The sequence below is a fragment of the Schizophyllum commune genome (assembly GCF_000143185.2).
Source record: "Schizophyllum commune H4-8 unplaced genomic scaffold SCHCOscaffold_6, whole genome shotgun sequence".
Classification (NCBI taxonomy): Eukaryota; Fungi; Basidiomycota; class Agaricomycetes; order Agaricales; family Schizophyllaceae; genus Schizophyllum; species Schizophyllum commune.
The window spans coordinates 690,537-712,130 of record NW_026089543.1 but is presented as its reverse complement, the minus strand read 5'-3'; the positions used below and the strand labels follow the sequence as shown (position 1 = coordinate 712,130).

At 56.8% G+C, this 21,594-nt stretch overlaps 12 protein-coding genes across 12 annotated transcripts; 6 read left to right on the top strand and 6 right to left on the bottom strand.

The window, feature by feature from the left end:
• Window positions 1–54: 54 nt before the first annotated feature.
• On the bottom strand, window positions 55–2,557 carry SCHCODRAFT_02625458 (uncharacterized protein). The gene is made up of 8 exons (XM_050345298.1): window positions 2,311–2,557; window positions 2,077–2,261; window positions 1,851–2,014; window positions 1,677–1,799; window positions 1,486–1,621; window positions 1,310–1,429; window positions 1,135–1,253; window positions 55–1,081 (listed from the first exon to the last, which is right to left on the bottom strand). Exons 1-8 carry the CDS (start codon window positions 2,429–2,431, stop codon window positions 982–984), a joined length of 1,068 nt encoding a protein of 355 aa, XP_050199960.1. The 5' UTR covers window positions 2,432–2,557; the 3' UTR covers window positions 55–981.
• A 1,337-nt stretch (window positions 2,558–3,894) lies between these two features.
• On the bottom strand, window positions 3,895–4,996 carry SCHCODRAFT_02625455 (uncharacterized protein). The gene is made up of 4 exons (XM_003032277.2): window positions 4,607–4,996; window positions 4,471–4,551; window positions 4,310–4,419; window positions 3,895–4,254 (listed from the first exon to the last, which is right to left on the bottom strand). The coding sequence occupies exons 1-4, from the start codon at window positions 4,856–4,858 to the stop codon at window positions 4,146–4,148; spliced, it is 552 nt and encodes a 183-aa protein (XP_003032323.1). The 5' UTR covers window positions 4,859–4,996; the 3' UTR covers window positions 3,895–4,145.
• Window positions 4,997–5,685: 689 nt separating this feature from the next.
• Window positions 5,686–6,715, bottom strand: SCHCODRAFT_01171375 (A1pp-domain-containing protein; the record flags this gene model as incomplete). The annotated part of the gene is made up of 8 exons (XM_003032278.1): window positions 5,686–5,742; window positions 5,799–5,854; window positions 5,911–5,962; window positions 6,015–6,141; window positions 6,201–6,264; window positions 6,366–6,428; window positions 6,482–6,546; window positions 6,594–6,715. The coding sequence occupies 8 exons, from the start codon at window positions 6,713–6,715 to the stop codon at window positions 5,686–5,688; spliced, it is 606 nt and encodes a 201-aa protein (XP_003032324.1).
• A 244-nt stretch (window positions 6,716–6,959) lies between these two features.
• On the top strand, window positions 6,960–8,183 carry SCHCODRAFT_02625447 (alpha/beta-hydrolase). Its single transcript, XM_003031833.2, has one exon. The coding sequence runs from the start codon at window positions 6,969–6,971 to the stop codon at window positions 8,064–8,066; it is 1,098 nt and encodes a 365-aa protein (XP_003031879.1). The 5' UTR covers window positions 6,960–6,968; the 3' UTR covers window positions 8,067–8,183.
• A 595-nt stretch (window positions 8,184–8,778) lies between these two features.
• SCHCODRAFT_02625443 (uncharacterized protein) lies at window positions 8,779–9,489 on the top strand. Its single transcript, XM_003031834.3, has 3 exons — window positions 8,779–9,029; window positions 9,088–9,182; window positions 9,234–9,489. The coding sequence occupies exons 1-2, from the start codon at window positions 8,870–8,872 to the stop codon at window positions 9,159–9,161; spliced, it is 234 nt and encodes a 77-aa protein (XP_003031880.1). The 5' UTR covers window positions 8,779–8,869; the 3' UTR covers window positions 9,162–9,182; window positions 9,234–9,489.
• A 378-nt stretch (window positions 9,490–9,867) lies between these two features.
• On the bottom strand, window positions 9,868–10,974 carry SCHCODRAFT_02625441 (ankyrin). Its single transcript, XM_050345297.1, has 6 exons — window positions 10,868–10,974; window positions 10,801–10,819; window positions 10,709–10,751; window positions 10,608–10,663; window positions 10,427–10,554; window positions 9,868–10,370 (listed from the first exon to the last, which is right to left on the bottom strand). The coding sequence occupies exons 1-6, from the start codon at window positions 10,928–10,930 to the stop codon at window positions 9,987–9,989; spliced, it is 693 nt and encodes a 230-aa protein (XP_050199959.1). The 5' UTR covers window positions 10,931–10,974; the 3' UTR covers window positions 9,868–9,986.
• A 199-nt stretch (window positions 10,975–11,173) lies between these two features.
• On the top strand, window positions 11,174–13,906 carry SCHCODRAFT_02625438 (uncharacterized protein). The gene is made up of 4 exons (XM_050345296.1): window positions 11,174–11,464; window positions 11,550–12,263; window positions 12,316–12,910; window positions 12,967–13,906. Exons 1-4 carry the CDS (start codon window positions 11,395–11,397, stop codon window positions 13,424–13,426), a joined length of 1,839 nt encoding a protein of 612 aa, XP_050199958.1. The 5' UTR covers window positions 11,174–11,394; the 3' UTR covers window positions 13,427–13,906.
• Window positions 13,907–14,241: 335 nt separating this feature from the next.
• On the bottom strand, window positions 14,242–14,819 carry SCHCODRAFT_02284942 (uncharacterized protein). Its single transcript, XM_050342277.1, has one exon. It carries the CDS (start codon window positions 14,582–14,584, stop codon window positions 14,288–14,290), a length of 297 nt encoding a protein of 98 aa, XP_050199957.1. The 5' UTR covers window positions 14,585–14,819; the 3' UTR covers window positions 14,242–14,287.
• SCHCODRAFT_02284949 (uncharacterized protein) lies at window positions 14,799–15,417 on the top strand. The gene has a single exon (XM_050342278.1). The coding sequence runs from the start codon at window positions 15,012–15,014 to the stop codon at window positions 15,327–15,329; it is 318 nt and encodes a 105-aa protein (XP_050199956.1). The 5' UTR covers window positions 14,799–15,011; the 3' UTR covers window positions 15,330–15,417.
• A 144-nt stretch (window positions 15,418–15,561) lies between these two features.
• Window positions 15,562–16,040, top strand: SCHCODRAFT_01352302 (uncharacterized protein; the record flags this gene model as incomplete). The annotated part of the gene is made up of 2 exons (XM_003031836.2): window positions 15,562–15,810; window positions 15,868–16,040. Exons 1-2 carry the CDS (start codon window positions 15,567–15,569, stop codon window positions 16,038–16,040), a joined length of 417 nt encoding a protein of 138 aa, XP_003031882.1. The 5' UTR covers window positions 15,562–15,566.
• A 742-nt stretch (window positions 16,041–16,782) lies between these two features.
• SCHCODRAFT_02625433 (uncharacterized protein) lies at window positions 16,783–18,708 on the top strand. The gene is made up of 5 exons (XM_003031837.2): window positions 16,783–17,053; window positions 17,105–17,208; window positions 17,292–17,444; window positions 17,497–17,941; window positions 17,991–18,708. The coding sequence occupies exons 1-5, from the start codon at window positions 16,943–16,945 to the stop codon at window positions 18,360–18,362; spliced, it is 1,185 nt and encodes a 394-aa protein (XP_003031883.1). The 5' UTR covers window positions 16,783–16,942; the 3' UTR covers window positions 18,363–18,708.
• Window positions 18,709–18,714: 6 nt separating this feature from the next.
• SCHCODRAFT_02503471 (uncharacterized protein) lies at window positions 18,715–20,800 on the bottom strand (the record flags this gene model as incomplete). Its single annotated transcript, XM_003032280.2, has 10 exons — window positions 18,715–19,389; window positions 19,437–19,498; window positions 19,551–19,606; window positions 19,657–19,833; window positions 19,884–19,918; window positions 19,965–20,068; window positions 20,122–20,323; window positions 20,371–20,538; window positions 20,588–20,710; window positions 20,762–20,800. The coding sequence occupies 10 exons, from the start codon at window positions 20,798–20,800 to the stop codon at window positions 18,715–18,717; spliced, it is 1,641 nt and encodes a 546-aa protein (XP_003032326.1).
• Window positions 20,801–21,594: the final 794 nt, after the last annotated feature.

Here is a 21,594-nt window from a genome sequence, read left to right as displayed (position 1 = left end):
CCTTGTTTCTTTCCATCATCGGAGGACTTCCGGTGGACACTTGCGACTTAGCCGACACGGCCTAATTGCTGTCCAACTCCTGCTAGTCAACAAAGCAACGCGTATACTACATCAAATCTGCCGCAGATCTAGACATGTCGACGTCTCTCCCATGTCGGCGTCCTACCAAGATGCTTTCTTCCGAGATCGCTCTCGATTTTGACCGACACGACACCACCCTCTGTCGAACCTGATTGCTCCGTCCTTGTCCACTCTGTTCAGATCCCCGCACCTTCTGCGGACCCAATCCTACACTTGTACGGCACTGAGGGCAGGAACCACGCGCATCCCACTTCCCCATTGAACCTGGGCTCGACGTCCTCGAGGTCGGATATGCTGGCATGCCCCCGCCTCATCTATAGGGAGGAACCAATACTATTACAGAAAACCCAGGATTATATACAGATTTCCGCAGACGTAAGCGAACCAAGACGCCGAGGGTGGAGAAGGGTCCAAATGTTGCGAAGATGAAGAGGTGGTGGTCGATGGCGCCATGGAGTGACGAGGTGGGAGGGGCGAAGGTAGAGGAGCGGAGGAAGGAAGGCGACGACGGAGCGAAGACAAGGTGGTAAAGCGAGGGAGGCATGAAACAAGGCTACAGGTAATCATGAATGCATTATATATAGTGTGTGCAGGGGATAAGGTAGAAAATGTGCGTTGAGGCAGGGTCATGATTGGGGTGGGCGCGGCGGGTCGTAATACGACGCGGGGCATGGCATGAGGGGGAGGGGCGTAATAAAAAATACAACAGCGGCGGGATTGGTGTACTCCCACCGCGGTGAAAGGCGTAAGAGGGCGCCCCGCGCGAAAACGAAGGAATGACGATGCGAATGTCTAAGGGTGATTCGTGCCATGCATGCCGTCGCAGGAGATGTCGTGGCCGGCGAGGCCGGAGGCGTCGTTCGGAGTTTCTGGCGTCGCCCAGAGACCCTCCCCTCGAGGTCATAGAATGCCTGAGTCCTTCAGCGCGTTTTGTAGTATTGTCTCCTTGACCGCAGCGAACACCAGACGAATATTGCTCGTGTCGGTTGCTTGTGTTAAGCTGGATGTGTATTAGCGACGCTGATTTATGAATATGCGACTCATTAGACTCACTGTGGATACACGCTCAGCCCCGCGCGATTCGCCTGCATAAACTTCCACAGGATGAACTTCGCCGCCTTGTTCGGGTCCTTGCCGCCGGTGTATTCCGGGAAGTAGCGCTCCAGTGGAACCTAAAGAGAGCAGCATAAGCTGTGAACTCGGGAGTATAGATGCCTCAACAACACACCTTGTGCACCTTCAACTTGAAGACATCGATCTTATTCAGGAAGATAATGATAGATGTTCGCAAAAACCATCTTGAGTTGATTATTGACTCAAATAACACGAGGGACTCCGCCATCCGGTTCTGCGTCGGGAATGAACACGACAATCCCCAGACAAGGCAGCATCACACAAGCGCACCTGGTTCTTCTCCTCCAGCAACGACTGGTCGTATTCACTCAGGGCGGTACAGAAGATGATGGAGGTTACGCTTTCGAAGCAGTGTATCCACTTCTTCCGCTCTGAGCGCTGGCCGCCGACGTCGAACATGTGTATTCTGGGAAGAATGGCATTCAGCTGGCGGGGAGTTGCGGAGGGCGTGGGGTACTCACGATAATGGCCCCATCGTAAAGCGCGTCTCGGTGATACTTGTCGTCTTGGCTCGTGCGCGGAGCACGTCCGTCTCGGTGGGGATGTAGTTGGGCTCGCCAATGCGTAGGACTTCCGTGAAGAAGCTGGAGGGAGTCGTGTTAGTGTTCAGGACCAACACGGCCGCTTGCACGTACTAGGTCGCGCTGTCCATGAGATAGAAATGGCTAGTTTGCTCGTCAATGATTCGGGTGACGGCCGGGTCCTTCCAGAAGGCGTCTATGGCTTCGGCAATGTCGGGGGAGATGGTGAGGTTCGTCGTCTCGTCGAGCTGGTAGTCGAGGATCTTGTCCTGCAAGGGCTGCAGCGCGGACGGCGGGCACGTCAGCAGGCGCGCCCAGAACGACAGCGGTTCGCACGCACTCGGTTCTTGAAGTCCTCGCACTCGACGCTGAGCTTCTTCATGTGGACGAGGATGGCTTTCGCCGAGTCGAGGACGTTGCGGTGGATGATGGGGCGGAAGGCGATGAGCTCGTCCTGGCTGAAGCCGTCCTGGTGGATGATCTTCATTTGCTTGACGATGGTCGACTTGCCGGACTCGCCGGAGCCTGCGGCGCGCGGTGAGCTACGGCGCGAGGGCTGCAGCTGAGCACGCACCGAGCAGCAGAATCTTGCACTCCTTCTTGAGCCGTTTCCCATCCTCCTCAATCATCTTGTCGATGTCGTCGGACCGGGCTTTCGCTTCCAGGTCCACGGGCTTTGACGCGCACCCGCCCATAGCTCGCCTACAGTTGCCAGGTAGTGCACAGGAGAGATTTGGGTAGCGCGAGAGGGCAGCGGAGGAGCGCGAGGAGGAGAACAAAGGAGAGATGGAAGTCGTGGTCAAGCGGCAGCTGCCTTCGGCGCGCACGTGGTAAAACAATACCTATGAAGTGATGTTATTACCACGTGCACAAGCCCTTGTTATCTTCAACCACCATCATCCTCCCCATCTGTCAACGCAGGGGTAATTCCCACTCTACTTGGGTGACCCTACTCGGGAACTAGACTCCTCTACAATAACTTGTCGGCGATTACTCCGGCAAGCTGCGCATCTACAGCATCTGTACCTCTCCCGCTTTCCAGCGCTGCTGTGACACTCCCGATACTCTATCGCAGGTTGCAGGCCCCCAACTCAGTCCTTGACTAGCATTCACCGCCGTATTGTCTACGTCTGCGCTGTGCTCGAAGTGCCATCGGTCGCAGCCCTTTCTCCGGCATCAAGTCCTTGTCTCATCCCATCCCATCATCGCACGCCGAATCCGGAAGGCAGTTCGCGCCGATGATCGATGTGGAAAGAGAAAAGGACTTCGCGCTGTGATGAACTGTGCTGTGGCGAGGTCTTCGACACACTGGCAATCTGGTAGCCTCTGCAATCTACACACTCGCGAAGACAACTTCCCTCCCGATTGCACCATCTCTCTTCCGGATAAGGGAACGATCGTTATTGTTTTCCAAGTTCTACCCGGGTACGACGATCCAACATGCGGCTTGTGCAAATGTCTGCACCATTTCATACTTAGCGATCGGGATACGCATGCTATCCCCAATTACCTCTCCTCCACCTCCTTCACCCTCCCTCGCTTCCTTTCCCTCGCATCCACCCCTCCATTCTCAATCTTCTTGCTCGCATTCGTTATTTTGACGCAGTGTTCCGCATCGCGCCTCGCACAACCACTATCCTGTCATATCCCACCGACGCCAATCTGCGCATTGTGTCGCTTTTTCGCTGTCAGCCCGGTGCAGTGTCGCCGAGGGCCTTAGGCGTCTGGAAGCCTCTTAAGCGACCAATATACATAAAGGCCTCAGCTGGCGGCGCTCAACGTAGTCCTAGACGATGCAATATGGGAAGAAAAGAAGTACGCGCGCCTTCCTCGTCAACTCGCGTCCTGCTGGAAGCTCACCAGAGGGGTGAACGCCCAGCCCAGCGTGCAGCGCAAGCTCCTAAGGACTACTCCACACCTGGGCGGAAACTCCTCAGAGGTCGGTATGCCAGCTGCTCATGATTCTCTAGTCCCCAGTCTGTCGATTGAGATCTACAGCCGCTGGTGACTGACTCGAGCTTAGATTCGACGAGAGAAGTCCCAAGACCAACTCGAACCTTACCAACCCGAGAACATGATTTCTATACTTACCGCAATGGATAAGCTTGAAGTTCGGTACTAAAGCCTGCATACGCAACCAGCATTGATTCTCGGTTGGGAGCTCAATGCACGTCGCCCTCGTGCCAGATGTCCAGCCTGGGCACCCGAAGTGGGCAGCCACGGGCATCTCGTACCTCCAGGCGCCCACTGCAAACTCAGTCTCGGCTCAAGAACCACAAACGCTCTGCGACATCGATATCTACGCCAAGAAAAGGTATCCAAGTAATTAAAGTCTGTTCCCGTAGGTGAATCTTGAGTAGGGAGCGCGGTGCGTGGATAGTCCAATGGAATCGAGGCTAGTCCCGGCTTCTACGCGTAGTGCAGGAAGTCGTTGAAGTTGGAGTACGGGATCGAGTCTCCCGTCGCCGTCCAGTCAACAAGCGGCTGCCAGCCATTCGCCACCAGGTTATCAGGGCTGCTGAAGGAGTCGTGAGCCCCCCTGTGTAGACTACTCGATAATCAAGTCTTCTCACCTGGGATAGTCGGTCGACCCAATGGCGCTGAGCGTGCCGTAAATGAAGTCGATGTAGTTCTGCTGTGTCATGGCACCAGAACCGTCGCCGCCGACGATGTCCGAGAAGATCTGGGGTTGAATGTGAGCGAAGGGTGATACACCAAGCAGAAAAATACGTACACTCTCATCCAAGTCCAACTGGTCAGCCTGGCAGGCGATCTCGTTGTTCTTGCACGCAGCGAGGCCTTGCACGGTGCCCGGCTACGTAAGCTGTCAGCCACACCATCGCTTCGCGCGCGCAGCGCACCACACCCACCCAGATCTTGCTGAAGCTGATCGCGGCCGCAACGCAGGCGGCGCTGCCCCAGAGGTCGCCGCACTCGGTGACGGACTCGTCCGCGGTGCACGCGTCCATGAGGTTGCGCTGGTACTGCTCCTTGTCATTGTACTCGAAGCCGTGCGTGGCGGAGTAGCACGCCGAGCCGTTGTCGCACGTGCCGCGAGGCGAGGGGACCGCGAGCGCGGCCGAGGCGATGGACAGAGCGGTGGCGAGGAGGGTGAGTTGCATGGCGAGGGTGAACGAAGGTGAGTGGGAAACGAGTGGTGGACGAGGGTGGTTAGCTATGTGCCTATAGGGCGCGCGGAAGATGGAGGGGAAGAAGGCAGGTTTGGTGTACTGTTCCGTCTTTTATTGCTGATCGGCAGTGCAGGGTCCGACGCGTGTCATGAGTATGCGGGTTCCCGCTGATGGGCAGCTGCAGGTGGTCCGAAGCAAGTGTTCTTCTTGCCCGCCCAGCGCGCGTCGATGCGCGTAAGTCAAACGACCCTGCAGGTCGCGGCGAATGGTCACCGAGCACCCGCGTTCCGGATGCTGTCGAAGTCTGGAGAAGTTGGTGAAGCATTTACCGAGCTGGTGGAACATGGAGAAGCGCGAGCATCAAGTCGAACGGACTTCGCTGCACAAATCCTTGGATAGCTTACTTCGTGCATCCTGCGAGTATATGCCCGACCAGCGTATGGCATCTGAGGACTGAAGCTATACCGTGGACGTGTTGGGATGCCGCGATGGTGAATGCATGCGCTGGATGGTGGATCACATCATCACCTGTGGAGCACCGGCTGATGCCATGTTCGATGTCGATTGGCGCCACTGGCCCACTGCATGAGGCTCTCATGGCCAAGCCGCAACGTGCGAGTTGAAGTTCGGCTACGGACACGCAGGTAATCGAGCACGTAGATGAACTCGAGCATGAGTAGGTCAAGACGGGCGAATCAGTGGACAATACATTGAAGACTATCGTCTCCCACCGTGCACTAGGCAGGCGGGAAGTACACTGGGATGAGGTTCCTAGTGACTCGATTCAGACATCCATATGAGACGCAGGGGGTGGAAGCTTACTCATATACTCTCTTATCCTTGTCGCTCCAAACGACAAAGATGGCGCGGTCGAGCTTCACGAGACGCTTTTGCTTCAGCAATCGAACTCAGTGCAACGCCTCGTACCTACCTTCTCGCCGTCCTCCGAGTCGTAAAACTTCCTCACTTCATCCAATGCGACGTGAGCTGCAAAGCGTATCGTTATTCGTTTGCTCGAACATGAACGATGGGAGTTTCCTTACTAGCGTCCATGATAGGATATCCATAGATGCCAGTCGAGACCGAGCAGAAAGCCTGTGCATTTGTTAGCACTTCGATCCATTTGTATGCAGAGGAAGACACTCACGATGTGTTTCAAATTATTTTGCACGGCGAGCTGAAGGCTAGACCGATAGCACGAGCGTAGGAGCCTCTCGTTCTTCTCCTCGTCGCCAGAGTGATAGATCGGGCCGACGGTGTGTATAACATGCTTACTGGTCAAAGGTAAAACGTCAGCAATGGCCTCGATGAGTTTATCGAACGCAATGCATACGCAGGCAGCTTGTACCCCTTCGTGATTTTAGATTCGCCAGTTTCCGCGCCACCAAGGGTACGGCCTGTCTCTCAAGGTAAGAAACAAGTTCACGACTTGAAAGTAGCTAATCTTGCATTCTTTGACGAGGTCCCTTCCAGCAGCTGCATGAATAGCGCCGTCGACTGGTGGCAAATCGTTTGAGGCCATCCATCAGATGGCAAGCTTGGGACTTACCACCTCCGCCACCTATTGAAAAACGCAGTTCAGTATCGTTTCAACATATTCATATATATACCTACCTAAGAGGGATCGGTTTGCGGCGTTCACAATGACATCGACTTCAAGTTTGGTGATATCTCCCTGACTGTATGATTCTAGAGATCGTCTTGCGTGCAGGAATATACTGCTTACAAAAGCGAAATTTTCTCAAGCAGGGAGGCCTTGTGAGGATATCTGGGTTTATCGGAAGCAACCAGCACTTTCTCGACGTAGAGCTTGCCGATGGTCGCGATGTCTTTGAGCCGCACTACCATGTCGGACTCGACGTCAGACTCGTCGGTTTCGGAGTCTGATTCGTAGCCTGAGCGCTCCTCGGTGAGTGTGTCAGAGGCCTCGGTCAATATATTGGAGATCGGGGTCGAGGAGGAGGAGGACATGGTGGACAGGAACAAGAGGTTATGCTGGTTAGGCGCCCATTGCACGTGGCACGCCAATTGATGACATCATGACAGTGCATGTTCCCGGTGCGCACGGCGCGCAAGGTACTTACCTTTGTTCCCAACCGTCATGTCGAGTTCGTTGAAGAAGTTCTTCTCTGAGCCTCTCGATGTACAATGGCGGACCGCTGTCCTCCGTCTCCCGCGCATGGTACCTGACCAGGTCCTGCGCATAACATCCTACGAAGGACCGCATCCGTTCGTCCTAAAGCTACCGTCCCGAGGCACTTATTCTATTCCCGTATACATCTTCGTTCCATCCACCGAACCTCCCCCGGATGGTTACCCCGTGATCCTCGACTTCCACGGAGGCGGCTTCGTCATGGGAAGCTGCCTCGAGCAGGCGCCCTTCTGCGCGAAGATGGCGCGCGAGCTCAACGCGATTGTCATCACGGTCGACTACCGAATGGGCCCGATCGACAAATTCCCCGCCGCGGTCGAAGACGGAGAAGACGTGCTGAGCGCGATCCTCGACCCCGACATGCTCGGCTTCGCTGTGCTGCGGGCGGGGATCGCCACCAACGTTAAGCCCGCTGGCCGGCCTGTGCCCATCGACATAACCCGCATCGCGCTCGCCGGCTTCAGCAGCGGTGGCAACCTCGCACTCAACCTCGCCCTATCACTCGACCCTCCCCAAGTCGACACACCATGGCCTAGTCGCATCCCCGCCGATCACCCGCGCCGCATACCAGTCCTACTCTACTACCCATCGTTCGACGCGCGCCAGCTCCCCTCCGAGCGCACGCTCCCGCCTAAGATGCCTGCGAGTAAGACCTTCTGGCGCGAGAGCTTCGACATCCTCCACCAGACGTATCTCCCGCGTGAGCTCGCCGCGCATCCTCGCGCGTCGCCGGGACTGGCAGACATCAGCGCGCTGCACGACAAGGCTCGCGTGTACCTTGTCCTGCCTGAGATGGACTCTCTCGCGGAGCAAAGCGAGGCTTGGGTGGCGAAGGTGAAGGCAGAAGGCAGGGAGAAGGATCTCAAGGTCACACGCGTGAAGGGGATGCGCCACGGTTGGACGCAGATGCCCGTCAGCTGGCTCAACGACGAGGAAAAGAGGACGCGGGACGAGACATTCCGGACTGCTGTGCGGTTTGTGAAGGACGCCTGGGATGGACCAGAAGTAGACGCCGCGGCGATGGGCAATACGAGTACAGCTGCGTAACCGGACGGTTTCGTGTAGACTGATATATTCCTACTTTGTAGACATCATGTTGTATGGATTTGGATTTCATGTATCGACGCGTGGATCAAGTACCGCACCTGCGAGAATTGGCTGTTACCGTCGCGGCTACCATCGTGCGAGAAAGCCGCTCAGCCATTAATCCATTGGCGCCAGTACCTCGGGTAGGCCTTGAACTTTGTTTGCTCTATTCTATGGCCATCCTGCCTCGATGCACTTTGGCGGGAGAAAGCAACTGTGGCCAGCTATAGACGAAGGTATCACCAGTGCTTTCTTATTTCCGACAGAACGACCGGCAATCCCACTGAACTCTTCCTTTCCGACTACCAGGTACCTTGAAGTCCTCGAGGCCTCATTGGACATTGACCTTCCTCGCAATCACCGGAGAATCAGTCTTCAATTCCCGTCCCTGGTTCTCTACTGCCTCCGCTCAACGAAGACGGATCACTACAGTAGCTCTCGGATCCCTCGCCAAACATCCAAAGTGTCGCCGCCGACATTCAGCGGCCCGCACGTTCAACTTTCGAGCAGGGCGTGGCCGGATTATCTCGCTGTTTGGCCGGCCCCGAACATATAATGCCTCTCTCACGACACGGTAGAACAAACTGTCGACCGCATGGGATGCTAGTCTCTTATCGTTTGTCCTCGCGCGATCCATGCAAAGCTCACAAATATCCACTAGTTCTCGAGTAGCGTATAAAGGCCCGTAGAGGACACCAGTTTTGTCCGCCTCCCCGCTTCGACACGACAAGCCCAGGTTCACCCGGAAACGAAACTTCGACACGATGTTCTTTCGCGTTCATATCCTGCTCGTCGCTTTCGTGCTACTCCTTGTGGCCATGGTAGATGCCGCGCCGGTTAAGGGCCTGAAGCAGTTCAAGCTCAAGCGCGGGGATGCGACGCCCCTACGCAGGGACAATCAAGCCCTACCATCACGCGCAATTGGTACGCACCCTTAGAATTGCGGACGAGGAGGCATGAATGAGCTGACTCAATGCTGCAGGTGCCGAGCCCTCTTTGTGGAGGCGTACTGCAAAATCCCCGCAACCATCTGCACGCTGGACCGAGCGCGCCTGATTGTAGCTAGTCCTAACCGAGGTGTGTGTCGCTACCAGACCATGGTCGACTTAGTCCAATAACCTATGGCAGCTTCGACTTCACGACTCTGTATTTACGTCCTTCACGAGAGCATGCTTTTCAGCTTCTACGGTTCGATTTGGGCTTTGGGGTATCCTTGGGGCGACACAATCGTGGGGAATGTAATATAGAACGATATCATCTGCCATAGGTATTCAGACTGCGCTGAATTTGTGTGGTGGTCCGCGGGAAGACGCAGGAGCACTGTTCTGTTTGATGAATTGAGTTGTGGGCGTCGAGAGGCGTGCTACACGTGATTTGCCATGCTCCTCGACTTCCCACGATTTTACCGTCAAATCCGGCCGAGTCTTTCGTTTTGCTTTCGTCAGACTGTATGGTCCTTTGATGCTCGCTGCTGCGCGGTCTGATCTTGGAGGATATATGACCCACACTCTGTGCGGCTTTATAGCGCATGGGTCGCATAGGGTGGCGAAATTTGATTGTTCTCCTGCTCGAGAGTAGCCTTAGTAGACTTCATCTTTCAAGAAAGATTACCGGCTAGGACTTGGGCAGTGGTCGGGCTTAGAATGGTTGACCACTGCTTATTATCAAAGGTTGGCGAGTTGCACATTATCCAATGTCGTGGTGTGGAAAGCTTTCGATGGACTTGAACACCATTTCTTATTTTGACCACCGAGTTTGTGATTCAGACGTCAAATGGATGAGAAGCCAGCGACCCTTTTCTGGCGGTCATGCCGGTGAATAGTAGATACACACGGACACAGGCCGATACAAGTACAGTACAGCCCCTGCTCGGTCTGCTCCTCAAGTACCTCCATCACCTCGCTGCCTCTTCTCCGCCGACTCTTCACGCGCACCATTATCCGCCTCGCTCATGTCGAATCCCTGCACCACACCCTCCAGCACGGTACGACTAACTGCCGCACGAAGTTCGTCCTCATCCGGCTCTCGACCTTCTGCTTCGGCGCGAGCCATGATGTCCTGGACGGACGCCATGAGATTGGACGTGAGCGCCTCGGAGGCGGCATTTTGCGAATGTTGTGAGGGTTGTTGTTGCAGGTGTGGTGCAGGAGGTAGGGGGATTGTTGTTGCATTGCCATTTGTTGACGCGCCGTTGGCCTGACCGCTGACGAGGCCCTCGAGGAAGGTGGCGACCTCTTCAAAGTCTTCGCGGAGGTGGTCAATGGGCTGGGAAGAAGGATCAGGATGGCGCGACGGGATATGAAGCTATGGCTGAAGCGCACCGATAAGCCTTCGTTATTTGTGCGGACGACGGTGGCGCCATGATTGACGAGCCACTGGGCGGTGGGGATGTCCTCGACGGTGTACAGCGGTGTGTCGCCATCAGAGTCCGTCACATTGACATCTCCACCTGCAATGAGAAGAATTAGATCGGTGCGTCCGTAAAGCCAGGAGGGATCGCACCTCTTGAGATCAAGTACTCAAGGACCTGGAGCTGACCGTACGAGGCGGCTGCATGCCTGGGATCTGTGAGCCGACGCGGAGGGGCGAACGGCTGGGTTTACATGGGCGTGTACGTGTTCTCATCGGGCACATTGGGGGACAGGGCTAGTCTACGTTAGCGCATGCGATGGTGAGGGCCGTGCAGCGCGCATACATTCGCCCTCGATGAGTTCCTGCACGCGAATGAGTGATGCGGGTGGGTGACCTCGTCAACGACGAACCTGGACGCGTGCGAGGTCGCCGTCACCAGCAGCGACCCAGATGTTCTTCGGCGGTCTTGCCATGGGATCGGTGATGGATAAAGAGGTGGTCGATCTTCACAACGCGCGATCACGATCGAAGGACACATAATGAAGTGCCCTGAAAAGGCAAAGACGTCGGGCGCGCACCCCCGCTCGCCGCCAACGACGGCGACGACGCCCGCAAAACATGCCCGCCGACGCGCCCTCGGACGTCTCGCCGCGGAACGTGCCGGTTTGGGAAGTTTGTCAGCATTTTGCGCGGAATTCCCTTTTGTGGGCATCGCGCACGCCCCTTTCGCCCTTCGGACTCCTCTTGATCACCAACATCATCGGCGTCGAGCCATTGTGTGTCCTCGCCGTCGTCCTCGTCGACGTCGATCACCGCGTAGAGCGCCCAGGGCGTAGCTAGACCCCCGCGTCCAAAAGAGATTCCGTAGTCGTCAACAGCGTCGACATTGCCCCCTGCTGCCTCCTGCAGCACCGACACCCTGAGCCACCCAGCCGCTATGTCGCGCGCGCAGACCGCAACGTCGCAGCCGGCGCCGGCGCTGCCCAAAGTCGGCGAGACGCGCTGCTGTGAGTGCTCGTGCTTGCGCTCGATCACGATCGACTCGCTCTTGATCTGGCCCTCCCTTTGGGAATCCCGCTGATTGCATTTCAGACTGGGCGCTCCTCTCCGCCGACCTCCAGTTCATTTACCTCGACCCCACATTCGCCAGCCATCTCGAACAGCAGGCTGAACAGCTCGTCGGCAAGTCCCTTCTCCAGTTCGTCCATCCAGACGAGCAAGCCTCTGCCAAGCAAGATCTCGGCAGCGTCCTCGACAGTCGTACCCTTCATGGTAGCGTCACCCGCGTCCGCTTCAGCCGCCTCGCCTATGTTCGCAAGCAGCTGGGCTCTGAGGGCGACATCAAGGTCGCCGCCACCGATTCCGACTATATGCCCGTGGACATAGTGATCAACTGGGCCGCCGAGGGCCTCGTGCTTTGCTTTATACACTCTATCGTCGAGCAGGAACCCGGCAAAGATAACGACGAGGGCAGCAATCCCAACTGGTGCGGCACGCCCGTCATGACCCTCGATCACTTCCAGCTCCTCTTTCGCCGCCTTCTCGTCTGCGTGCCGCAGGCAGGCAGCGGAATACGAGTGTTTCAGATACTCTCGAACCAGCAGGAACGCCAGCTCATGCTCAGCTGGCCTCCAGACCAGGGCCACGGGCCCATGGGCAGGGATTTTTCTCGCCTCGCTGAAAAGGTCGCCATGGGCGGCTCACCAGGGGAGACTGATGCGAAGACTAGCTGTACTCGGCGCTTCCGCTCCATGCAAACCATGCCTGGCATTGGCGCGGACGTAGAGAGCATCTTCATCCCTCATGGTAAGCGCCCCCCTCGCTCCAGGTGACCACGTTCTGACCGAGGACTACTTAGGTTCCATCGTCTTCGCCTGTCACAAGGTTAACGCACCCTCGCGCACCTCCTCTACCCCGACCTCCATGCAAGCGTACGGCCAGACTGCCTACGCTCCTCCCCAGCCTCCATATTACGACCAGAACCACGGCTATGGCGCTCAGCCCCCACTTGCAGTGAACCCTCCACCTGGTACCTACTTGCCTCCTTCCCAGCCGAACTCGGCAACTCCGGACCCGTACTCTTCACCACGATGGGCACAGCCTGGGCAGTGGCAAGGGCAGTCGCAGCCCCCACCCTCCTCCGCACCTTCATCCTCCATCGATCACCAACGTGCTGGCACATATCCTCCGCAAGGTCAACCTTGGCCTACTTCCCAGCCCGCGTACCCGCCAGCCGGCGATGCTGAAGGCCGCCCCTTGTCACCTGGCGATGAAGTACCGCCACCGAAGCGACGCGTGAGTCCTGGGCAGACTCGGGAATCTTCCGCGAGTCGCAGCAACAGTGGCGCGAGCAGCAACCGCCCCATGGGCGTTCTCAAGTGCTCAAGCTGCAAGACGACATCGAGCCCGGAGTGGCGCAAGGGCCCGAGCGGGAAGAAGGAGCTCTGCAACGCGTACGTCGCCCTCGCTCTTACAACATAATTGTTGTACTTACCCGCCCTCTTCCCAGCTGCGGCCTCCGTTTCGCCCGCTCGCGCGCAAAGAAGGAGGGTCACGTGCAGGCGAAGAAGCGTAAGGAGAAGGGCATCATCAAGCGCGACTCGGCCACGCCCCCCGCTGGCTTTCGGCGCTACGACGATGGCAGCACGGAAGGGTACACGCAGCCGCCTCAGCATGGCCCGCCCGTCGAGATGAGCCCCGCGCCGTCATCGGCGGGGTCGGTGGGCTCCGTGAATTCGGTCAACTTCGTGCACTACTCGCCGGCTCCCAACAGCCAGGAGCCTCCGCGCACACCGTACGCGCCGTACTACGCAGGCGTGACGTCCCCGCTGGCGACGCAGCCCCCTGTAGGCGGAGCGTACGAGACGGGACGCACGTCGCCGGGGCAGATCTTGGCCCCTTCGTCGTTTGAGCGCGATCGCGAGCGTGACGCGCCCGAACAGAGGCGATCAGTGGTTGGCGGCGCGTAGGAGCGTTCTTTCGTGCGTATGCGCGGATGAGAAGTGATTGTCGCACGGCAGTCAGTCCTTGACAAATGCTCATTTTGGGCTGGCTGGTCTGACGTTGTACGGCTGGTGATATTCCCTGCGAATGCTGTCAGGATAGACACTTTGTTGTTTCGTACGGGCGCCTTAGGGGACCAGCGGTCCTGTCGCATACCGGGTTTCATTCGATCGCGGTTCTGACCCATACCTTCTTCTTTCGTTCACCTCCCATAATTCCTTCACCCACCGTCCGATATCTTCTCCCCTTTTCCCCTTTGTCTCTTCTCGTCCCTTCTACTGTTGCCGTCCTCAGCGCGCTCTGTATCTCCGTAATGGACGGTTGATTGCATTAGTTTAGCCAGGGTATGCCTCTGCGTGTACATATTATATGGTGACCGTGTAACGACGGGTTATTCATTGTCGATGTTCTTGATCTGCATCCCAACAGAATATATGAATCCACAAGTAATGCTCGCGCACCTCACATGGGCTCCCACGAAGTTCACCTCGTACTCGCCTTTCTGAGGGTGTACGGCAGATGCCGAACCTTTTATCCGTAATAGGCATTGCGCTTATCCTTCGCCGACCCATCATCTCGGCTCTCCCTGAACCCTCATGAAGCTCAAGGTTCAACTACTGCAAATTCTGCTCCCAGTGCCTGGTCGGCTAGGTTCTACTCGCGCGCCCTCGAGGGCGAAATGCTGCTGCGCCTCCCGGTCATCCGGTGCCACTTTCCCGGGACTTAAACAATAGCCTTGCACACGCCACTGCGCGCAGGCCGCGTTTCTGCTCATTCTTCTCCCGCGAAGTCTGTTGCTGGGGCTCTCTCGAAGGCTTCATATTCTACTACATGGCTGCGCTCTGTATGAATTGCTGCGCTGCTTGGACGCGGCCTCGCACGGGTGGCTTCGAGGTCTTCCGCTCAATTGACGTCCTCGCGCGGGCTGTCGGGCTTCCCTTCGACCTCAAGGCGCGAAAATCAGTTCTTCTGCTAGAACCCTGCCAGAAGACCTTGCCTCGCCGTCTGTAGCGCCAGCTAGGTACAGCAGCGGAGCGACGTCGAAGCCCATATTCTCGGCCTGCGCTCCGCAACAGCACAAGCGGCTCCTCCCAGCAAGGCAGGTACTCATTGCCGCCGAACATTCATGAAGACCAGCCTGATTGAAGATCCTCTCGATTCACATGCGGTGCGCGTGTCCGCCTCGCAAGAGACTGACGACCGGCAGCGCGAGCTGCTCGTGAAGTTGCCATGTGCGATTCCGAGCGATTAAAGGACTCAAATTCCGGGCTGTCAGCCGAACGTTCTTGGCTTGCCCTCCGACGCGCGTTCGAGAGCGTAGGTGCGGCTTGACTCTCCCTCACCTCAAGGGCCCTTAGTAGATATGATATGCTTGTCCATCGCCTGTCAGTGCGGTGGGTCTTGATGCGCCGCTGATAAATCCAGAGCGGGCATTTACTGGTCAAGTCCTGTAGACGGGGTCTTCAGGCAGCTCGCGCGATCGAAGACAAGGCCGAAGACCAAGTCGAAAACGCTCGCAGTTCTTCGTGCATCAGCGTCTGTGCTCTCTCGATGGGCACATGCCTCTACGTGTCAGGAAAGTCCACAATTTTAATCAACAGCTCCCTACATCATCGCTCACAGGACCACAGTCTTCAATGTACTGTAGAGCAAAAACTACAGCGTGAGCCTCGTCGCCAGCGAAAGGGATGCGGAAAGATGTTCTCGTCGTCCCGTTTGTACCGATGGGTGAATTTCCGAATGTTCCGAAACCTTGCAGCCTTATTCTTGTTTTGGCCATGGCTTGGGAGGTCATCTGTGCACTATGGGTCTCATACGTCTCCACTACCTAATGGCATCGGCCTCTCGAACTCTCTGCGACTCCATTAAAGCTGACACTGCACAGCATTTCTTGGCAAGTACTGAAGAGATCAGTTGCAGATGCATGGGCTAGGCGCGTTTCGACGACCCGTCTGTGGAGATATCTGGTAAGAGCACAGCTCCGTTGCGCAATTGGCGCCATGATGAAGATGACTGCTACATATAAAGGAGGTCAACCTTTTCCGTCCTTCCCATTTCTCCTAGCGCCGCCGCGTCTCTATTCATCGCCTCCGTATCAAACTCGAAATGTCCGCCAACCTTCTCGGTCTGGCCCTAGCCGCCCTCGCCATCGCTGCGGGCGCGCAGGCCGATACGACCCGCACGCTCTCAGCGTCGTACTGCTCAGCGTACCCCGTCAGCACCACTGGCACGGGCATCGCGACTGGCGTGCAGTACACCCAGGAATGCGAGCCGATGGTTTACGTCGAGTCGTCGGGCAAGAATCTCAGCCCAGCTGCCATCGGCGCCATCGTTGGCATCGTAGTCGGAAGTGCGTCTCCCCAGTGATCTACTATACATTCGTGTGGACTCATGCGGATAACCCCAGGCATCTGGCTCTTTGCGATGATTGCGTGGATTATAATCCTCGTGCGTCGGCGACGTGCCCATCGCGCGTCTCCTCCCGCGGACAAGCCCCCCGTATACGAGTTCTCCGCGGATGGGAATGCTCTTGGGAACGTCGCGGAGAAGAAGAAGAAGTGGGAACTTGAAGACGCCTGACGAGCTACGAGAGGATGTTTTGATGAACGCTGACGACGATGCATGACCAATTATCATTTGCTTTGCTCAAGATCTCGCACAACTGATGAGACTCAAGTCAACTGTATATATACTACTATCTGTAGGCCTCGTTTATCTGCTTACAGGATTGAATGTAATCGTACTTCAGATGGATAGCCGAGCTGGCGCCCATGGCTTGCTGCACACCGACGCCCGTTGTCTGGCTTCGATTGTCGGCTTGTTGTATCCGCGAAGAGCGTTGTGTCATGGACGTGCGTCCGGGAAAGAGTCACCCGCTCATAGGGACCATTGTTCTTTTTTGACCAAAAACGGTAATTGGAGGATGTCACGTGCTCTTTCGACTCTCGGCCCGATCTGTCTGGGCGCACAGCGACCTTGTCTCTTCCCACCATCGTCGATCTTAGCAAGTCCTTCAGCACCTCCGAGATTCGACTCCCTAAATCTAGGGTCCCAATCATGGCCAAGTGGGGCTTGGCATGAATGACATGGATTTGCTCTCAATCCTGGAAGAAGGGTACTACTATGCAGAATATGCACACGACGGTATCCTTCATGAATCAACATGTCTAATGAGAAATACCTAGCAATAGCTGCCTAGGCAGCCATAATGCCTCGCTTCATCGCGGTTGTTGGTCCAGTCACGTTGCAAGTTGAACTTCGGGCGCCAAGCATTGATGCTATCAATCATGAGGTGAGGAGCATAAAACACCGCAACGCGTCTCTTGGTTTTCCCTCTCGTTACGACCCCTCCCTCGAGCTTGTCGCTCCTTCCCCTCGCTTCATCCCCTCGTTCATACTCCCTTCGCTTGCTCTATCTCTCTGGGTCTCTCGCACTCCCAAGCAACCCAACTTCGAGCCGCTGTATTGCCACCTACGACATCATGTTCAAGCTCGCAGCTCTCGTTTCCCTCCTCCCCTTCCTGGCAACCGTGAACGCCCACGGCCAGCTGTTCAACGTATATGCCGACGGCAACACAAAGATTGCGCCCAACGTATGTCGTCCGAGCTCCTGGCCAAACGTGCATTGCTGATCAGTGATCTAGCTCTACTACGATGGTGACAAGGCGAACACGGACACGCCCATCCGCAAGATGTACAAGGCCAGCGAGCAAGCCTACGTTCTCCCGGGCGACTTCTCGGACAACTCGTGAGTACACCATTTGGGGCCAGTGCATGTGGCATCGCGACACTGCTGGCGCCGTATTGAAACGGGCACTGATAGCCGTACAGGAAGATGTCCTGCGAGGGCTTCGGTAGCGCAGGTGCCCCTTCGTCGCTTACCGTCGCTGCGGGCAGCTCGGTTACGCTTCAGTGGTCTGGCTCCACCTCCGAGCTTACTTGGGTTACGTCCGTCCCGGATGGCGCGCAGGCATGGGTTCACGGGTATGTTGATCTTGCCTCAGCATTCTCTTCGCCCACTCATCATATGATGCAGTACGGGTCCCATCATAGACTACCTCACGTCCTGCAACGGTGACTGCAAGGATGCGGACGTCACAAACGCCGGTTGGACGAAGATCGATGAGTTCGGCATCGACTTCTCGCAGACCATCTCCGATGACTTGCGCAATGCGCTCGCTTCCAAGCCCGAACCTTACCACCCTGATGGCCCTGGTCTCTGGGCAGCTGCCAAGATGATCCAAGACGGTTCCAAGTGGACGGTTAACATCCCCGCTGGCCTCGCCCCTGGCGGCTACATCCTCCGCCACGAGCTCTACGCCCTCCACAACCCGAAGAAGGACGGCGACGGCACCTCGGGCCCGCAGGGCTACATCGCGTGCGTGCAGCTCGACGTCACTGGCGACGGCACGACCACGCTTCCCGAGGGTACCCAGGCCGGCCAGCTGTACGACCCCAACGGCGACTTCGCCAACTTCGACGTACGTAGATTCTCTTTCAGCGTTGATTCCTTTGCTCACTCGCCGTCAGCTCTACCAGGACGGCCAGATCTCCAGCTTCAAGGTGCCTGGCCCCGCGGTCTGGGATGGCGCTACCAGCGGTGGCAACTCGGGCGGCGACAACTCGAACTCGGGTGACAACGGCGATTCCGGTGACAACGACGGTGGCAACGGTGACTCCGGCAACAACAATGGCGGCGACAGCAACAACGGCGCCGCCAGCTCGGGCGACAACAACGGCTCGGGCGACGCCTCGACCTCGGAGTGGTCTGAGCCGACGTCGTCCGCGAGCGCGCCGCAGTCCAGCGCGACCAAGCAGTGCCGCCAGCGCAAGCGCAGCGAGAAGAAGCGCTCCGTGTCGAAGCGCGCGCATGCTAACAACCGCCGTCTCAACGCCCACTGAGTGCTGTAGTACGGATGCTATGGCGCTCACGCTGCTTCGCAGTCCCTACCTCGTTGATGTAGATACCCTGGGCTGTACTTTCACCCTGACGTTGTATACCCTCATGTACTTTGTTGCTCCCTCTCTCGATCACCTTATGCCTGGCGCCTACTGTACATACTTACAGCTCGCGCGCAGTCCCGGTGGCTGCACGTTCCATATCCCGGCGGTCACTGGGACGGCGTTTTTCGTTCACTCGTAATGATGTTGGGCTTGGGAATCGATATGTTTGCTAAATCTTGGAATTCTGCGTTCGTCGACATAAACATAGGGAAAGGGATACATGCTCGACTGGCTGATTAAGGCGTGGGGTCTATTTGGGCCTGGCTCCGCCACGGAGTACTTCGAGATAGCGCTGCACACCATCTGTCGACAGGAGAACTGCGCCAATCATACCGTCTGGGCGTACAATGAAGGCCAAGGGATCGTCCCCTACCTCGTACACTCCGAAAGCGACACCTTCCGCGTTGTCGACGAATACGGAATGCACATCTGCTGGTGCCTCCACGCCTTGCGGAATCACCGCCACTACATCCCAAGTGCCTCCCGCAGCGTTTTTGACGGCCTGAAGTAGCCCAGTATCTGCACTTTTCGGTATGAATACCAGCGCTCGGTGCCGCTGCACGCCCAGGAGAGAAAACAGGCGCGTCCCGTTGGCTCCCGGCGCGTCTGGCGCTCGGTCGCCCGCGCGTAATCGGCCTGCACGTTGGTAAGGCGCAGGTGCCTCTCCCTTCTGTGTGTATCGCTCGTCAAGGATGATGGGGCTATGGCGATAATTCACGCCGAGCTGGTGCGTGCTGTCCGGGTGATGGAAGGGCTCTGCGTCTCCTTCCTTCGGTGCCTCGCGGGCGAAGAGGCGAGAGTGCATGTCGTTGGAGATCTGCAGCATTGCAGAAATAACAGGATAGCGTTCGGCTTCATAGGACGCCAGGATAGAGGGAGGACTGGTGCTCTTCACGACGGCGGCCAATTTCCAGGCTAAATTGAACTGGGAGCATGTCAGAACGATGTCTGATAATGTGTTCTGCAACGCACCGAATCTTGTAAACCGGTATTCATGCCTTGCGCTCCAGCCGGTGAATGGCAGTGTGCAGCATCTGCGGTCTCGTCAATGACACGTCGATAGAAGATACTTATTTTATGACGCACCGCCTGCCAATATGCAGCGGCCAACCTGCATGCGATCCGCTAATCGTACGTTCGCTCTGCGTATGAGGTCAGCAGAGGGACGAGGGGGAACCAGCAACAGACATACGTCCACGTCGTCATCCACCGCACGTCTTCGATTACGATGTCTTTCCGATTGCTAATTTTGTAAAAGTGATCCTTCACGTCCTGCGGTGTCTTGACTATCTCGCAATCAATTTCGGGGCCCATAAGATGCAGCTGGAAATGCGTCGGATCGCCGCCGCCGAGAGGAAGGAGGCCGACGCTGTCAGGCAATTAGTGGCTGGATGCATGGAATGTAGCCGGCAGACGCACGCCGACGTGTGGAACTGGCCCCATGCATGCCAATACTGCAACGCGTCATATCGAGGCATAGGGGCCGTGCAACGAACTCACATCGCGAGGAAAGTTTCCGGGAACAGTCACGTCCGCTATGAATATTTTGTCGCCTGGTCTGCTTTCGCCGACGTAGTTGATGCCGAGAAACTTTCGAGATGATCCTGGAAGTCAATTGACTTCGTATCCCTGCGCACCTTCAGAGAACTGGACTTACCACGGGCACCGTCGGCTCCAACTAGCCATTGAGCCTCTATTCTCTCCACAATGCCGTCCTTCGTTACTACGGCAGTAACACTATCATCGTCTTGACTAATCGACTGCAGCGTAGTGGAGTATTCAACTTGTGCGCCGTACTTGTTCAACTGGCGGTGGAGTAGCACTTCGAGGTTTGCCTGGCTGACAGTTACGAGCTCTGGCTAGTTCGCCTTTAGTTCTCATCCCATGCAAGGCAGCGCGTACTCACATAAGGCACAGTAGGATTCGGTGGCATACGCTCAGCAAGCGGGAACGTCTTGGCAGGCTGCAGTCCATCCGGTGGCGCGTAAAACCGCATTTCCAGTGGCCCCATGCCGGAAGCCATAAGCTCGTCGTATGGTATGCCCATGATCTCAAGCAACTCTTGGGTGCGCGGCTAGACGACCTCAGTAAGCGTTCTCGAGACACGAATGCGGAAGTCTGACCTGGACACCGGATCCCTTCGCACCAATACGTCCCCCGGAAGGTAGCTTTTCGATAATCCGGAAGGGGACATCGTTCTTTGCCAGTAATATTGCGAGTATGAGCCCGCTCACGCCAGCCCCTACCTGGGTTGACTGGTCAGCACTGCACGTCATCGCTACCTGCCCTTCACTTACGATGAGCACAGGTACTGGTTCAGACGCTGATCTGACCATGGCTAAAGAGAAATTGATTTGAATAGTCACAAAGTGTAGTTCCGTCGTCGTCGTCGTCGGGCAATCGATGGATGCGAGGATGATGATTTTCAGCAGGGCCTTCCATTATATACGCTTCTTCGCTATCACACGGCAGTGATGCACTTGCTTCCGTGTGCAACGGTCGTACTGGCGCGCGTCCCGCGCCGTCAGCGAGCTGGAGTACCGCCGGACCGCTAGTGTGTAAGCTCGGCACCGCGCGACGGAGATTGGGCTCGCCCAGCGCCCGCTAAGTGCGGTGTGGCCGCTGACGTCGCTGGGCTGTCCGCGCGTCTTACCGCGCAGTGACTTACGAGTCCGGGCTCTGCTGAGTTTGATCGTCATGCCTCAGCGCGCATCAAAAACATCTGCATCAAGATCAACAATGGGCATTGCCAACGAGGGAGAATGCCTGATCAGCGCACTGATTTGGGACAAGGTTTGCTGACGGAGGGAATCGAGTTGCGGCGAGCAGTGCACGAACCGGCTCGCTGCCCATCTCTAAAAGCAGCCGGGCGTGGTCCGCGGCGGAAGCACCCTCACCGAGTCGGCGCTGACATAGGCGACACCGCACGAAAAGGTATAGTCGGCAGGGGCCTGGACAGCAACCCAGAGTAGCAGGGCAAGAGTCATACACCGCACTCATTCAAGAGGGACGAGGGGATAAATAACCAGTACAGGATTCACAATGAGGGGATGAGATGGGACGAATACATAGGTAGAATGAGGGTGTTCCGCGTGCACTACAGTCGATACAGAGGGAATAAGATGTACCT

What these genes read in the sequence shown, in the direction of transcription:
- SCHCODRAFT_02625447 (XM_003031833.2), top strand. Translation starts at nt 6,969, where the DNA reads ATGTCGAGTTCGTTGAAGAAGTTCTTCTCTGAGCCTCTCGATGTACAA.
- SCHCODRAFT_02625443 (XM_003031834.3), top strand. Translation starts at nt 8,870, where the DNA reads ATGTTCTTTCGCGTTCATATCCTGCTCGTCGCTTTCGTGCTACTCCTT. An exon ending in CCTACCATCACGCGCAATTG is followed by an intron (nt 9,030 to 9,087) that starts GTACGCACCCTT and finishes TCAATGCTGCAG; the next exon opens with GTGCCGAGCCCTCTTTGTGG.
- SCHCODRAFT_02625438 (XM_050345296.1), top strand. Translation starts at nt 11,395, where the DNA reads ATGTCGCGCGCGCAGACCGCAACGTCGCAGCCGGCGCCGGCGCTGCCC. An exon ending in AGTCGGCGAGACGCGCTGCT is followed by an intron (nt 11,465 to 11,549) that starts GTGAGTGCTCGT and finishes ATTGCATTTCAG; the next exon opens with ACTGGGCGCTCCTCTCCGCC. An exon ending in GAGCATCTTCATCCCTCATG is followed by an intron (nt 12,264 to 12,315) that starts GTAAGCGCCCCC and finishes AGGACTACTTAG; the next exon opens with GTTCCATCGTCTTCGCCTGT.
- SCHCODRAFT_02625455 (XM_003032277.2), bottom strand. Translation starts at nt 4,858, where the DNA reads ATGCAACTCACCCTCCTCGCCACCGCTCTGTCCATCGCCTCGGCCGCG. An exon ending in TCAGCTTCAGCAAGATCTGG is followed by an intron (nt 4,552 to 4,606) that starts GTGGGTGTGGTG and finishes CAGCTTACGTAG; the next exon opens with CCGGGCACCGTGCAAGGCCT. An exon ending in AGTTGGACTTGGATGAGAGT is followed by an intron (nt 4,420 to 4,470) that starts GTACGTATTTTT and finishes ATTCAACCCCAG; the next exon opens with ATCTTCTCGGACATCGTCGG.
- SCHCODRAFT_02625441 (XM_050345297.1), bottom strand. Translation starts at nt 10,930, where the DNA reads ATGGCAAGACCGCCGAAGAACATCTGGGTCGCTGCTGGTGACGGCGAC. An exon ending in GAGAACACGTACACGCCCAT is followed by an intron (nt 10,664 to 10,708) that starts GTAAACCCAGCC and finishes CACAGATCCCAG; the next exon opens with GCATGCAGCCGCCTCGTACG. An exon ending in TGAGTACTTGATCTCAAGAG is followed by an intron (nt 10,555 to 10,607) that starts GTGCGATCCCTC and finishes TTCTCATTGCAG; the next exon opens with GTGGAGATGTCAATGTGACG.
- SCHCODRAFT_02284942 (XM_050342277.1), bottom strand. Translation starts at nt 14,584, where the DNA reads ATGTTCGGCGGCAATGAGTACCTGCCTTGCTGGGAGGAGCCGCTTGTG.
- SCHCODRAFT_02625458 (XM_050345298.1), bottom strand. Translation starts at nt 2,431, where the DNA reads ATGGGCGGGTGCGCGTCAAAGCCCGTGGACCTGGAAGCGAAAGCCCGG. An exon ending in GTGCAAGATTCTGCTGCTCG is followed by an intron (nt 2,262 to 2,310) that starts GTGCGTGCTCAG and finishes CGCGCGCCGCAG; the next exon opens with GCTCCGGCGAGTCCGGCAAG. An exon ending in TCAAGTTGAAGGTGCACAAG is followed by an intron (nt 1,254 to 1,309) that starts GTGTGTTGTTGA and finishes TGCTCTCTTTAG; the next exon opens with GTTCCACTGGAGCGCTACTT.
- SCHCODRAFT_02625433 (XM_003031837.2), top strand. Translation starts at nt 16,943, where the DNA reads ATGTTCAAGCTCGCAGCTCTCGTTTCCCTCCTCCCCTTCCTGGCAACC. An exon ending in ACACAAAGATTGCGCCCAAC is followed by an intron (nt 17,054 to 17,104) that starts GTATGTCGTCCG and finishes TCAGTGATCTAG; the next exon opens with CTCTACTACGATGGTGACAA. An exon ending in GGCGACTTCTCGGACAACTC is followed by an intron (nt 17,209 to 17,291) that starts GTGAGTACACCA and finishes ATAGCCGTACAG; the next exon opens with GAAGATGTCCTGCGAGGGCT.
- SCHCODRAFT_02284949 (XM_050342278.1), top strand. Translation starts at nt 15,012, where the DNA reads ATGGGCACATGCCTCTACGTGTCAGGAAAGTCCACAATTTTAATCAAC.